We start from the raw sequence: 12151 nt of genomic DNA on the forward strand, positions 1-12151 counted from the left end.
ATCATTGTGCAGAGTGGGGGTCGGCAACCTCCAGCACCAGCCAAAGGGGGGAGTGGGGCATGCTGGGAGTTGTAGTTTCACAACAGCTGGAGGTTTCTGAGCCCTGGTATAAAACACGTTAGGTTGAATGGCTACATCATGTCTTACACTCCAATCACATCCCAGGCTGCAGTGAAAATTCTGCGGTTACATAAGGTGTCCTTTATTGCAAAAACGGACAAGGACTGCCATAAGACATTTCTTCGTGAACGCCGCCACCTGCTGCACTGCCTTTATGTATACTAGCAGGGAAACCCTAGACCATGAATGCAGCTCTGGATGTGACTGGAGCATTGGGCTGGAATCACACTTGCAGTGTTTGATGTCACGTGTAAGTCAGAGGTGGATCCAGCAGGAAGGTGCGAGGCCGTACTTCAGAAAAACTGAAAGCGGATGTGAACAGGGCCCAAGAGCCTCCTGTGGGGACCGTCACAACGTGGACTGGACTTACTTGTGCAAAACTTGCAGGATTATAGAACGGAACCGCAGCAGGAGGGGGAGGGCCGCCGCCGGGAGCCATGTTACCGGAAACCTGCAAGAAGCAATGGGAATGTGGTCAGCTGTGGAGCTCTGAACACCGCTACGCTGCTGAAGGAGTCTGCGGAGCCGGAACGCCGGGACCATGGAGCGCCATCAGCGTGGCACCGGGCATGATGGGGGCTGCAGGCGGCACTCTGCCTTCCTGCTCCAGGTCTCTGAACTAGAATTATGGGACTTTCTAATCAAATTTGTATATCAATTTCTCACCACCATGCTGAAGATCTCAGCTTGCTGTCAGTGAATTGAACTATGCTTGCTTACATTCAGTGGCAGTAAACCTGTCCTGAATTCGTTCTGCTCACACAGCTGCAGGTTTTCCCAGCGCCATCCTTTGTGAGCCTTAGGTCCTAGTCACACGATTGTGGGACAGCTGTGTCCGTTTTGCGAACCACAAACAGTAGATCCGCAAAACACGAGCGCCACATTCAACCGGCAGTACGGTGCGGACCTGCTGACGTCAAAGGGTCTGCGATCTGCATGTTGAAGACAAAGATAAGGACACTATTTTTTGTAGCGTGGCCACATGGACCCAGAAGCACGCAGGGGCCCTTCCGTGCCGCCAGATCGCAAAACATAGGACATGTCCTTACCCTTGTTTCCAACATGCAGATCACAGACCCATTAAAGTCACTGGGTGCGCAAACGCGATGCGGGGGGAACATGGCTTATGACTGTTTTGAGGGATCCGCTGCTTGCGGTCTGAAAAACGGACATGGCCATTACAGGGTCGTGTGAATGGGGCCCAATACATAATCTGCTGCAATGTCCCTGGGTGTTTTAGTCCGTAATCTACTGCACCAGATCAGGGGTTTTCAGCCGCCATAAGTAGTCGAGAATTTTTCCATTCACCGACAGCAAGCAGGGTTTTGGTGAGGCTTTCTGGTGCAGTTTGGCATGTCTGGCTCCGCAGGAGAACTTCTTCAGAGCACAGCGATGAGGAGGGGTCCGGCCGCAGGATCATGTTATTACAGGCACGCTCCATGCAACACGTGAGGAGGGACACGCAGCATGCACACGCCGTGGCGTTAATATATTAGTCAGGACCAAAGCCCGAGACGTCAGCAGCAGAGAACGCCGCTCTGCACGTCTGTCCGAGTTCACACGGATGCACCGGCTACCAGCAAGACATCAGTATAATGTCTTCTACTCTAGTCACATCAACAGCTGCATTGTAGTGTGGGCAGCTTTGGATGTGACTAGAGTATAAGGGATGATATAACTCAGGATAGAGTATAAAGGTTAACATGTGGAGTAAACTAGAGGTCCGCGCTCCGTGGCTACGCTGTGGCAGTGGACTCAAGGGTGATGAAGTCCTTGCCTGCTATCGGAGATCTGTATAGCGTCCATAAAAGATTCGCCAGTCATTTGTGAATAAAGATAGTCTAGTATACGCAGTGCTTCAATGCCTCACCTTTAAAAGAACTCTGCTTGATGTCAATGAAGCCATGGCATCATTACAAGAGAGCAATAAGTTGGTGACCTGTGTGAGCAGCACACGACCAGGGAAGGTTTCCACTATTCACTGACAGCAAGCAGAGATGGAAATGGTGAAGTGAACACATTATAGGTTGGTACATGATTCTGGCTGGTGGGGAGCGGCCTAACCCCCCGGGCCTGTGTAAAGTGGGGCGTGCACAGAGGGTCCCCTCGCACCTCCACAGGGTTAGGACGGGTGCGACAGGAAGCAAGCGACATTAGTGCAAAAGAGGTGTAAAAAGGACGGAAAAAAAACGGAGAATGAATGGCGGCCAGCGGCGAATACCTGATGAAAATGCTGGCTTACTTCACGAGATAAGGAACTCTGAGAACTAGATCGAGAAAGCTACAAAGAAAAAGCAAAATCCACACAAAACAGGATGATAAATATTCATGCAAATCATGGTGCGTCACATCCGCCAAAACCGGACAACCGGCAAACGCTGAGCACAAAACACTTAAAAACCAGCCCTCCATACAGCCCCCTCTAGATGTAGGACCCCTGCCCCCATTGGGGTGCCACCTATTAGAAAGCCTGCTCCCCATATAGGGCTGATATCGGGGGACACAGACCGCCCCTCCCAATCTCAGCGGCATCACTTGCAGACCCATGACATGATGGGGGGGGGCAGATTTCGGGCTATGATAGTCTGACCACTCCTACCTCTCCAGAAGGAACGTCTTCATGGTTCGTCGCCAGGAGATCCAGTCCGGGGGCTGCATTCAAAAACTGGAAGAAATTGCAGGGAGATCACCTTTAGGATTTGACAACCCACAGGACCGAATATTCCGTTAACCCCCAACTGCCTGTGCGCCCCCTGCTGCTATAGCAGATTCATCGGATTAATCCCATTCCTCTGAACGAGGTCGCTTTGGAGATCAGCACTTGGATTTCTGCAACCAATCAGGAATTGGGATTTACACCCGTAACCACAATGTCTGCCAGGCAGTAGAGAGCAGACTTTACCACGACACTGTTTTCGGCCGCGCGGCTTGTACAGGTGAAGAACTAGATGCCACACGGGCCACCTCCTACCTCCATGCTCATCAGTGACCGCTGCGTCTCACCTGCGTCTGTGCGGTGCCATCGATCCCAGGTTGATCAGACAGCTGCGCCATTTCTGCCTCAGAGCCTACAGGGGGTTGAGCCTCTTCTGGGACTGTCAGAAAGAAACCATAAAGGTCATGTAAATTTACCTCCACGCATGGAGCAGCTTCCACTGAGACCCCCGGACCTCCGTCTATTAGCTGACAAAGACCCCTACAAGAAATGAACAATCCCTCCACTAAAACATGGAGGGGAGGAAACTACATGGGAGGAGAAGGTGTAATGTGTCAGATAGAGGGGATCAATACTATAGAGGCCTATATACAGAGCCGAACATGATGGTAGCCATATTGTCTGAAGGCTTTGAGGTCAAAATGAGTTGATTTTCCCAGACAGAGAAATGCAAAGAAACTCAAGACTCTTTGCATAACCTTTACTCGGGTCATAAATAGAAGGGGGGGGGGGGGGGGGGGGGGTACCCGCGAGGAGTAACATAAAAATGCAGACCCTTGCAGAACAATGGACTAATGTGCTAAGTTTTTTTTCCCCATTCCCAATAAATAGAAGGGGATAATTTTTATATTCATTGTGAGGATTATAATTGTTACCAAGTGATTGTATTGTGATCTGCGTTATCCTAGAGGATTATGTTTCAAGAAGCTGAAGTCAACTATAATCTTGTAATCAATATATTCTTTGAGTGGGGATAATTAGGTTTCCAATAAAGTCTCCAAGTGCGTGAAGAACGTTTGGCGGCAATTACCATATGTCTAAAGAATGTGTAGATAAGAAAATTGTGTATCTAGGGAGAGTTTGTTTAAAACTTGTATATTTTTGAAGTAGACTGAATGTCTGACAGTTAGTATGCCTTAATGTCGCTCTATCTATATTTATAACTTGGTCCGAGATTTAGGTCAGAGGTTATCAAAAGAAAATAGAAGAATTAAGGGTCATTACACAGGTTTGTTACACAGAACCCTAATGCCCTCTGGTGGTGAAAATAAAGAAGAAACAATAGTGAAAAAAAATACAAAATGATGTCATTAGTCACGTGGAAAATCAGGTCGGGCCATTGTGCCAGGGGGATAAGAATAGCATGGGACACCATAGGAGGAGAAGGATCCACAACAAGGGAGCGGACACCACCCAAGACAAGACACACACAAGAGAGAGAAGAGATCAGAAGGAAAAAATTATCTGATCTTACTTCACATTTCAACCTTGATGCTGATTTCTTCCAGACAGATTCTCTGGTATAGTAAAATATATATATTCAAATAGACCATATTGTTCTTTATAGGATCTAGATTGATTTGAGATTATTGTAACTGCAGTATCAATTGTGCCTTTTCAATCTATGGAGATAACTCTATACAATTGATATATCTGCAATTGTGTGATCTCCAAAGGACTGATTGTAGTTCTAGCCAGATGGTCTAATTGAATTGATATATATTACATAACATGGTGGAAGCTTAATTTTATTTGGATTGTAATCTAGAGTTATAATAAAACTCATGCATGACAAGATGAAGTCATCACGCACCGTTAAGAGTAGGAAAACCTTTTTGCTGGGAGAAATCAAGTGTCAACGTTGAGTTTTCTTTTATTTTATTTTCTGTTGTTATTACTAAGGCTACTTTCACACTTGCGGCAGGACGGATCCGGCATGCTGGTCTCCCTGTCGGATCCGTCCTTCCGCTGTTTCGCCTCTCCGTCCCCATTGACTATAATGGGGACGGGGGCGGAGCTCCGGCGCAGTGCGGCAGTGCACGGCGACAGCCGCCGGACTAAAAAGTCAGACATGCAGGACTTTAGTCCGGCGGCTTTCGCCCTGCACCGCCGCACTGCGCCGGAGCTCCGCCTCCGTCCCCATTATAGTCAATGGGGACGGAGCGGCGGTCCGGCAATACAGCGGAAGGACGGATCCAACAGGGAGACCAGCCTGCCGGATCTGTCCTGCTGAGAGTGTGAAAGGGGCCTAAGATACCAGTTTAATTATATCTATATCCTATAGGTTATTTTGTCTTCTTGATTGAGTATATTTGATTATTCTTGAATAGTCACCAATTTTATATCGTTTATATATATATATATATATTTTTTTTTTTATTGCACTGAACTATTACAAATAAATATATATATATTTTGTACACTACGGTTTTCCTTTTTTCTTCAACCTAGAGCAGATAATGAGCTCTCGTTTTTATTTTTGGAAATAAGTTAGAATCTCCTCTATTATAGATTTAGATTAAGCCGCTTATCAGAGCAGTATAAACATTCTGACAAATGTATAAACTTACCACGTGAGGGTATAAATTCTAACTGAGAAACAAACAGTTAATGAGGAGAGAGAAGCTTCAGGTACCTGCATTAGGGACAAAGAGATTTGTAGGGATCGGGGCCAAGGGAGCGAACAGATCGGCTGGTGGCAGCACAGAGGTTGTAGGTTTGTTGCCCCCCGGGTTTAACACATCTACATAACGGGTTCGTGCGCCACCTGGAAGAGGATGACAAGCAGAAGGTCGCTCAGAAGATGTCCGTGCTGAGGTCATACAGGGACACAAGTGTGCAGGGCAGGTAAGAAGATAACTGCCCCCGAGGGCAGGAGCCTGCAAGCATTTCCGAAGATGATGGCCACATCAATAGAGAAAGCCATCACCTCCAGTACGTGCTCAGGCCATTCTGTGAGGGGTTACTTGTACCTGCTTTTATGGAGAACATATTGACTGAAGAATTGGGGGGAGCGCTCAGCCCCCCCGGGCCTGAAGGAACCTGAGCCTGAAGTTTGGGCATGCTGGATGGAGGAGGTGGTAGTGGCTTGTTCTGGAAAACAGAAAATTGGATGAAATAGAATAATGGAAATCACTCCTCCCGTGAGGATGACTTCTCCCCGCACAGCCGGGCCCTCACCTCCTCCCCCTCGGGCTCATCCAGGTTAATCCATCGCTGTTTTGCCTCGTCCCACACGATCTACGACAAAAAACAAAAGACTTCAGCAAGTGACCGGCAGGGTGCAGCGGGCAATGGGGCGCGGCGGGCATTACCAGCTAAGCCGCTCCAGAGCTGCGCTGTCCAACCTTTTCATACATTCATTCATGGGTGACGCCAGCCACGGCTTAAATGGATCAAGTGCCTGAATACAAAGTACACTGGTGGCAGTGGAGGGGAGTCTCAGCAGCCTGTGGAGGTCAGGCGCACAGGGACATACAAGTGGTCACTACTCAGCTGCCTCAGACACCACCCATGTGACCTTTGGGGGTACCACTATCATGGGGCGCCTCAGAATGATTACTATATGACCCCTGGGGAGAGAAGGCCCAGACGCAGCCGGAGCACAGCAAGCAGAGGACACGCTGCTCATAGCCATCATCCTTACAGATTTATTCCTGTCATCTGGCAAGTGTGCCTCGTTCTTCCCTTTCCTCATCAGCCAGCCGAGCCAACTTCTACCGCTCTACAAAATGGTTGGAAGAGAGACAAGTGTAAGGACTAAGTGCGGAGCATTCATTCCGATGCACACTAGACACCGTACAGAGCGAAGCGCTTGCATGGCTGCATTCTCAGCTGGACAGTTAAGGCATACCCACAGGATACGCCATAAATATCAGATAGGGGGTTCCAGAGCCGGGACTGCAGTGAATGGGGAGCAGGCTGTGCATGCACATCTCTCTATTAACTGCCATGTGACTTCCGAAAATAGCCAAGTGCATTTACAATACTATTTTCTGGAGTCCCATAGCAGTGCCTGGAGTGGCTTGAGGGTACGTTGCCTGCACCCGTTCACTGCAGGATGGTGCCCTCTACGCGAGATGAGAGCAGGTTCCTGAGGTGGGACCCGCACGCCAGTGTACAGAATACCGCCCTTGTACTATGGATAACAGAAGTGTCTAAAGGTTTCACTAGAGCGCTACGCGCAGTGAAGGAACGGCTCTAATCTGCTACTACTACTTCCTATTAATGCCTGCGGCCGGACTCCGCTCACCCCTTGTGATGAAGAACTGGGCTTTGGTTCTTTCTTGGGTTCCGGCTTCTTCATTTCAGGGATTGGAGGAGGGGATGGCTGCACACCGATAGAACTCCTCCTGGTGGACCCCACTGAGTGCGTGGAGGATTCAGAGATTGTCCGGGTCCGTCTCTGCACATAGACACAAACATTAGGGGGCGCTCTAGAGAAGAAGGTAAACCTCCACATAAAGGAGAGCACAGCAGCTTACCATATGAGATGACGACTGAGAGACTGTTCTGGACCTCTGCCCCGGCGCCTGAGACAACAAGGGTTAACAATCACTGATGACGCTCATGCCAGATGTTTCTATTGAGGGGTCTGAGTGAGCAGACCCCCACCGATCGCTGTAATGAAGGAACTGGGGCCCTTCTGTCTTGACCAGCACTGCAGAGCTAACTGTAAGGGCCCGTAGAAAGTCCACACTCCGGAGAGAGGAGCCCTGTCAGCTACGGACAAGAGCGCAATGCTGCTTCTCCTTTCTTTCAGGATCCGTCGGCCTCAGCACCTGCATCACCACCATTTAAAACGTTCTCCGACACATTCCAAAGGTTTATAAAGTCAATTATTACCCCTTTCAACAAATGACATGGGAATATTCATTTTGCACTTTATTCATAGAAACATAGATTGATGGCAAAACACCCCCCCCCCCCCATCTAGTGGCCCTTTTAGGCGTAATAATGATGTAAATGAAAGACGGCTAGCAGCAGCGCTGGATGCGTAGACGTAATGGCGAGGCCGGCGCCTGTTCATAACGTCGGCGATCCCCCACCTGCGCAGGGGCTTTAGGCTACTTTCACACTAGCGTTCGTCGGTCCGCTCGTGAGCTCCGTTTGAAGGGGCTCACGAGCGGACCCGAACGCTTCCGTCCAGCCCTGATGCAGTCTGAATGGAGCGGATCCGCTCAGACTGCATCAGTCTGGCGGCGTTCAGCCTCCGCTCCGCTCGCCTCCGCACGGACAGACGGACAGCTGAACGCTGCTTGCAGCGTTCGGGTGTCCGCCTGGCCGTGCGGATCCGTCCAGACTTACAATGTAAGTCAATGGGGACGGATCCGTTTGAAGATGCCACAATATGGCTCAATCTTCAAGCGGATCCGTCCCCCATTGACTTTACATTGAAAGTCTGGACGGATCCGTCCGAGGCTATTTTCACACTTAGCTTTTATATGCCAAAATAATGCAGACGGATCCGTTCTGAACGCTAGTGTGAAAGTAGCCTTATTAAGACAAATTAAGTCTTAACAAATGAACCCCAGTCTATCCTGGTTTTATACTTAAGACCCGCCACCATTTTTGTAGCCCGTCTCTGCACGCGTTCCACCTACTACAGGGTTATTTAAGGCAGGAAAACGAGTACCTACCATTTTGGCCATTTCACCATAGAAGTCAAAGCCAGAGTCGTAGAAGGTGGTTTTGGTTGGAGAGTTTGTTGGGGGTCTCTGTAAGGCTGAAGAAAGAAAGAAGAGACAATAAATGACGCTTCATTCATGGAGTCAGCCGGCGGCCATGGATGGGGAGATTCACAGTGGAAACACGTCACATATATGGATGTGTAGCTGCGGCCATTGTGCTTGACAGACGCACCATCCAGCACCGTACCGGAGCGGTAACTTACCAGGGTCCTGGATCCACTGCTCCTGAGAAATAAATTCTGCCGGCTGCAGAGGGGACGGTACAGATCCCATAGGTGCAGGGGTATACGCAGCCACCGACTCACTGCTAACAGGTACAGGTCCTTGTCCAGCTGCTGGAGGGGCCAGCGAGGGTAGAAATGTCTGGGGTGGGAAGGAGCTGGGTGGCTCAGGAGGTGGATAAAGAGCAGCGGTGTGATCAGGACCTAGGAAGGAGAAAAGTGCGGTCATTAACTGCGACAAACAAGAACACAGATACCAACCGTCTGCTGGTGGCTGGACCCAGATACAAAGCCCAGGGTATTCCTCTGGTTATATCTGCTCTGAAGCCGGAGAGCCTGACCGGTCACCAGACAACATGGTAACCTCTGTCCTAACCCACAAGATAAAGACCGGTTTTTGTATCCTGGTGAGTGCCGCAACTTTGTTGCTCCCTTCTCTTCACATAGTGTCTAACCCACAAGGTAATGTCTTGACAACATGTTAGGAAACGCTTCTTGTCACGGGCGCATGAGCAACCTCGGGGGCAGAGAGGCAAAGCCAAGAGATGACCCCCTCCTAGCCCCTAAAGACAGACCTCGGTTTCAGTGTAGTGGGCATATATACCGCAGCCTGAAGTCAGTATGGAGTCACCGTAAAGACAAACGGTTTACCATGACTACTTCCTGCTAGGATAAGTATGGAGTCCTGGGGTCAGATTCCTGCTACCTATGAAGTTATTAGTATGCCCTCGATGGCTGGCATTAGGCATAGATGTCACATTCATAGGACAAGTGGAACATCTGATTAGGAGACATGACGCTGTCTGCCTGCCCCTACAATTAATCATACCAGGCAATGCCAGCTGGACCCCCTGGTTGGGCACCACGTTGGGAAGGAAGTTTGTCAGCAATGGATTATCGGAAGCAGCTGGACCCTCGTGTGTTGCAGCGATGCCTTCAGACTGGCTGATGAGGTCTTGCTCCGAGCTGGGCGTGCTACAGGCGTACTGCTGCGGTGTGGTCCGGCCTGTGTTGTATACCACGGATCCTTGCTAAAGGGGGAGCAATAAGACATATTGCTTTATTCACACCCCGCGTAGTCACAAATATCTGACAGAAAACCTGTAATACTTCGTACCTTCATCTGCATGTCCAAGTGGCGCAATCTAAGAAGCCATGGCGGCTCCACAAATAGTTCCTGCTCTGGTTTCTCCTTCAACTGAGGATCGAAGAACCTCAGATGTGAGGACACCTAAAACAACAACCACATAGGCAGGGTTAACAACCTCAATATGGCGGTGTGCAGGACTGGATCCCATAAGGTGAGAAAATGAACATCATTCCCAAAGCCTGTGAGCACGCACTCCTCCTCCACTTTGTAGTCGTTGTTTAGCTAAATGGATGGACCACTTACTGCCGATACTATAGATATGCCCTGTCTATGAGAGAGAAAAGACTATCCAGGGAAAATCACGTCTGCAAATGTACCTCAAGCAGCTGTCCGACCAGCACAGGGGAGTAGTAGGATGGATGCTTGACTACAGTCTTTGAGATGACCTCACAGTAATGGAAAGCCTGAGCAGAAAGTCCATACTCAGCCAAGCGGCAGGCGTAGATGAACTTGAAAACCTGTGAGAGAATCCAATATGGTTACTGAGCTCAGCCGCGCAGAACCGAACCATCCACATGGAGGGCCTCGTACCTGTATATTGGGCAGCGAGAAGGTCTGCGCCCCCAGTGACTGGGCGTACTCGTAGGCCTCCGTCCTCTGGATGGCTTCATTCGTGGCAAACTTTGCAAAAGGCAAACTAAGAAAAATAATCAGAGAATAAAATCTTAGTAAATGCAGCTGGCCCTTCACAGGACGATGAATTACTGGGCTACGTCTTCAGTTTGGGGGCGCCACGCGTCAGGACATGTGCCGAGGCTCCCACATTCTGTAGCACACCAGCAGACAGCGGTTTATCTTCAGTGACCGCAGCAAGAAAGAACAAGTCCTTTCCTGGGGCGGTGTCTGGAAGGACGCTGCCGCGGGTGTCCGCTCCGCCATGTTCAAATAGAAACGCGGTGGTAAAATGCGCAGTGTGAACCAGCTCCTATGCAAGTTTCGGCTCCATTGTCTAACAGAAGAATATTCCACCTTCGCCGCCGCGTCCTCACCTGTGGTTGGAGCCGATGAGAACCAGCTTGGTTGTTTTCTTTGTGTAGACGCCAAAACCAGCCTGAGCCATCACGTAGCAGAAATGAGCGGCTTCCAAGAGACCTCGGGACGCTGCGAAACATCACAAATCATTGGAATACAGGAAAAAATACAGAATATGATGGAGCAGCGATGGCAAACCTCCGACACTCCAGCTGTGGAGAAACTACAACTCCCAGCATACTCCATTCATTGTGCATTTTGGGAGTTGTAGTTTTACCACAGCTGGAGTGCCGGAGGTTAGCCATCACTGTGACAGAGGTGGAGTCACATTACAGGACTACATGATGGAACTCTCACTTCATTAGGTTGCATTTATCATGTAGAGAAAGTTAATACAAGCCACTTCCTAATGTAGTGTTATTATCCATATTGCCTCCTTTGCCGGCTGGATTCATTTTCCCATCATATTATACACTGATAGTTTCCATGGTTACAGACCACCCTGCAATCCTTCAGGGTTTGTCACAACTGTGTAAGTGTAGACAATCAAAAGTGAGCTGAACACCCTCTCCTGCCCTAAAACATTGTAACAAACTATCAGCGCACGTGATGTGTACAGCTGATAATCACGTAGTGGATTGCATAGACTGGATACACTGTAGCAATCTTCATATTAGTGATGTGAATACGAACTGTCCGATTCACCAACCGTTACAAAAAACAGAGGAATCTAAAGTGTTAAAGATGCTCTTTGGTGGGTTTACGTATTACTGCTCTTTCCTATGGCGGCCTACACTTCTCCCAGACCTGAGAACAGACATGGTGGAGGAGTCTGCATTCTCCTGTCCCCCAGTTCCATCACTCGCATTCCCTTCTTTTGAGGTCCACAACTCAGGATCTTGCGTCTCCCTCAGAGTAGCGGTTGTATACCGTCCCCCTGGCTCACCCACCCAGTTCCTCGACCACTTTGCTGCCCTCAGAAATACCAACCCTTATCCTGGGAGCCTCCAACATCCCCATTAGCAGCCCCACCGCCCGTCTGCCCGCAGCATCTCTCACAACGCACTGACACACAGACGGTAACGCACTCGACTTCCGCCTCTGCTCAATCTCCATCTTTAATACCTCTCCTGCTTTCTGAGCACATCCTCCTCTCCGTCACTCTCACAGATCTGCGCCCATCCCAGCACTCCCCCACCCACTACATGCACAGAAACCTACAGGCCATTGACCCTCATACACTTACACTCGTCGTTGTCCCCAATCTCTTCCCTCTTCTGCC

At 49.4% G+C, this 12151-nt stretch overlaps 1 protein-coding gene across 5 annotated transcripts in view; it reads right to left on the minus strand.

The window, feature by feature from the left end:
• Positions 1 to 1266: 1266 nt before the first annotated feature.
• The window catches only part of SEC16A (SEC16 homolog A, endoplasmic reticulum export factor), a 29611-nt gene continuing 18726 nt past the window's right edge, over positions 1267 to 12151 (minus strand). For 4 of the 5 annotated variants that reach the window (XM_044269209.1, XM_044269205.1, XM_044269206.1 and 1 more), the window contains 16 exons: positions 10887 to 10998; positions 10429 to 10534; positions 10215 to 10355; positions 9865 to 9978; positions 9577 to 9778; positions 8730 to 8951; positions 8476 to 8561; positions 7321 to 7368; positions 7089 to 7241; positions 6483 to 6560; positions 6017 to 6076; positions 5809 to 5929; positions 5472 to 5603; positions 3124 to 3215; positions 2720 to 2785; positions 1267 to 2401 (listed from right to left, as the gene is read on the minus strand). In XM_044269209.1, the coding sequence (XP_044125144.1) occupies positions 2243 to 2401; positions 2720 to 2785; positions 3124 to 3215; positions 5472 to 5603; positions 5809 to 5929; positions 6017 to 6076; positions 6483 to 6560; positions 7089 to 7241; positions 7321 to 7368; positions 8476 to 8561; positions 8730 to 8951; positions 9577 to 9778; positions 9865 to 9978; positions 10215 to 10355; positions 10429 to 10534; positions 10887 to 10998 (1892 nt within the window). In that variant the 3' untranslated portion in view covers positions 1267 to 2242. The remainder of the gene's footprint in view (positions 2402 to 2719; positions 2786 to 3123; positions 3216 to 5471; positions 5604 to 5808; positions 5930 to 6016; positions 6077 to 6482; positions 6561 to 7088; positions 7242 to 7320; positions 7369 to 8475; positions 8562 to 8729; positions 8952 to 9576; positions 9779 to 9864; positions 9979 to 10214; positions 10356 to 10428; positions 10535 to 10886; positions 10999 to 12151) is intronic. The other variant, XM_044269208.1, reaches the window with a different exon arrangement.

This window comes from Bufo gargarizans, chromosome 9, assembly GCF_014858855.1.
Source record: "Bufo gargarizans isolate SCDJY-AF-19 chromosome 9, ASM1485885v1, whole genome shotgun sequence".
NCBI classification, from domain to species: Eukaryota; Metazoa; Chordata; class Amphibia; order Anura; family Bufonidae; genus Bufo; species Bufo gargarizans.